This window comes from Arachis duranensis, chromosome 8 (assembly GCF_000817695.3).
Source record: "Arachis duranensis cultivar V14167 chromosome 8, aradu.V14167.gnm2.J7QH, whole genome shotgun sequence".
Lineage (NCBI taxonomy): Eukaryota > Viridiplantae > Streptophyta > Magnoliopsida > Fabales > Fabaceae > Arachis > Arachis duranensis.
Genome location: NC_029779.3, coordinates 2,275,195 through 2,276,552, shown reverse-complemented (window position 1 = coordinate 2,276,552; position 1,358 = coordinate 2,275,195). Strand labels below are relative to the sequence as shown.

Here is a 1,358-nt window from a genome sequence, read left to right as displayed (position 1 = left end):
TCAAACCTTGAGAATAAGTTTCCATCAATATCCTCCACTAATTAGAACACATTGCATACTAATATTACTAATAATTAAGACGATTCAATAATTAGTTAGCCTTGTTATACCGTTCATATACATTCCAAATTTAAAGGCGTTGCCGTTCATACTACGGCACTACATTATAACTATAGTATATCAGCTAGTAATTTAACGGTTCAACCAATAATTTAATGACCCAATACTTTAACCGGTTTGATTGTCGTTTGAGTTTTGATGCCTATGGATCTCATGCTGATTGTAATTCCAAGATAGAAAATGCTAACCCGTTCTTGGAGCCATTTTTAAAGAAGCTGTATGTAGCTATGTTTTTTTTTTTTTTAACAAAGAGCTCAACACAACAAGTGGAGTATAGAGAGTAGTAACAAAGTATCAACTAAAAATAAAATAAATAGAATAAACGAAACTATATATACCTCTTTGTCATCTCCAGCATTGCCATCAACAATAGAAAGAGTTAACATCCAACCACTCTTTGTAGTTCAGAAAAGACATGTTGAGAATCTCCTCAACCCTTTTTCTTTTGTTCTGAAAGATCCTCTGGTTCCGTTCCAATCATATGTTCCATATGATCACGCAGAAACACACCATCCGTCTCTTGCACTCCTGTTTTGTACTTGAGTTCTTAGTCTAACTCTGGAAGTGTTCCTTTTCTGCACCTGGACAAGCCCATTACATTCCAACATATGATAACCAAACACACCATACCTGCCACAAAGCTACAACAAAGAAATATGTGGTCGCCATATTCAACACTATTGTTATGGTATATTAATTTGTACCGTTGATATAGTTGTCAGTTGAAGTTGAACAATTTTTATTATTGCTCGCAAAGAATCAAGGTATAGATAAATTTAGTGAAGGAAAATACAACATAGTTTAAGTTCTGTTTTTGGTTTGGTAAGGAGAATTACAACATATAGAGAGAGACTTATGTCAATACCTGCTATTTAAGTTACAGAAGAAGCTCAAAACGAAAGAAAACAGCATATAGTAACCATTTACAAAGCTGTTACATACAATAACAAGAATGGCCTCAGATTATATGCAATGATGCATGGTATTCTCCACTCAACAACACAACAAACCAAATTACCAAAGAGGCTAATTTAATAACTCAACGAGAAGGTTTTCCTTTTGATGAGAAGAATCTACTGAAGCCTCGCGCATGCTTCTCCGGTGTAGGCGTGGAAGAAGCCGCCGGTGAGGAGGCTGATTTGGTTGGCCTGTGTCTTGCTTTGTGATGCCGCACCGGGGATCTCGCTAGAAGGCTCGACTCGTTGTCTGGGCTAGATAAGCTGTTGGAGAAGTGCAAG

At 36.7% G+C, this 1,358-nt stretch overlaps 1 protein-coding gene across 1 annotated transcript in view; it reads right to left on the bottom strand.

Annotated features, from left to right (window-relative positions):
* Window positions 1-478: 478 nt before the first annotated feature.
* LOC107460166 (filament-like plant protein 4) overlaps window positions 479-1,358 on the bottom strand; it is a gene marked incomplete in the record, with an annotated part of 4,855 nt that continues 3,975 nt past the window's right edge. Inside the window, 1 exon segment of the mRNA XM_052252987.1 lies at window positions 479-1,358. Within this exon segment, the coding sequence (XP_052108947.1) occupies window positions 1,160-1,358 (199 nt within the window).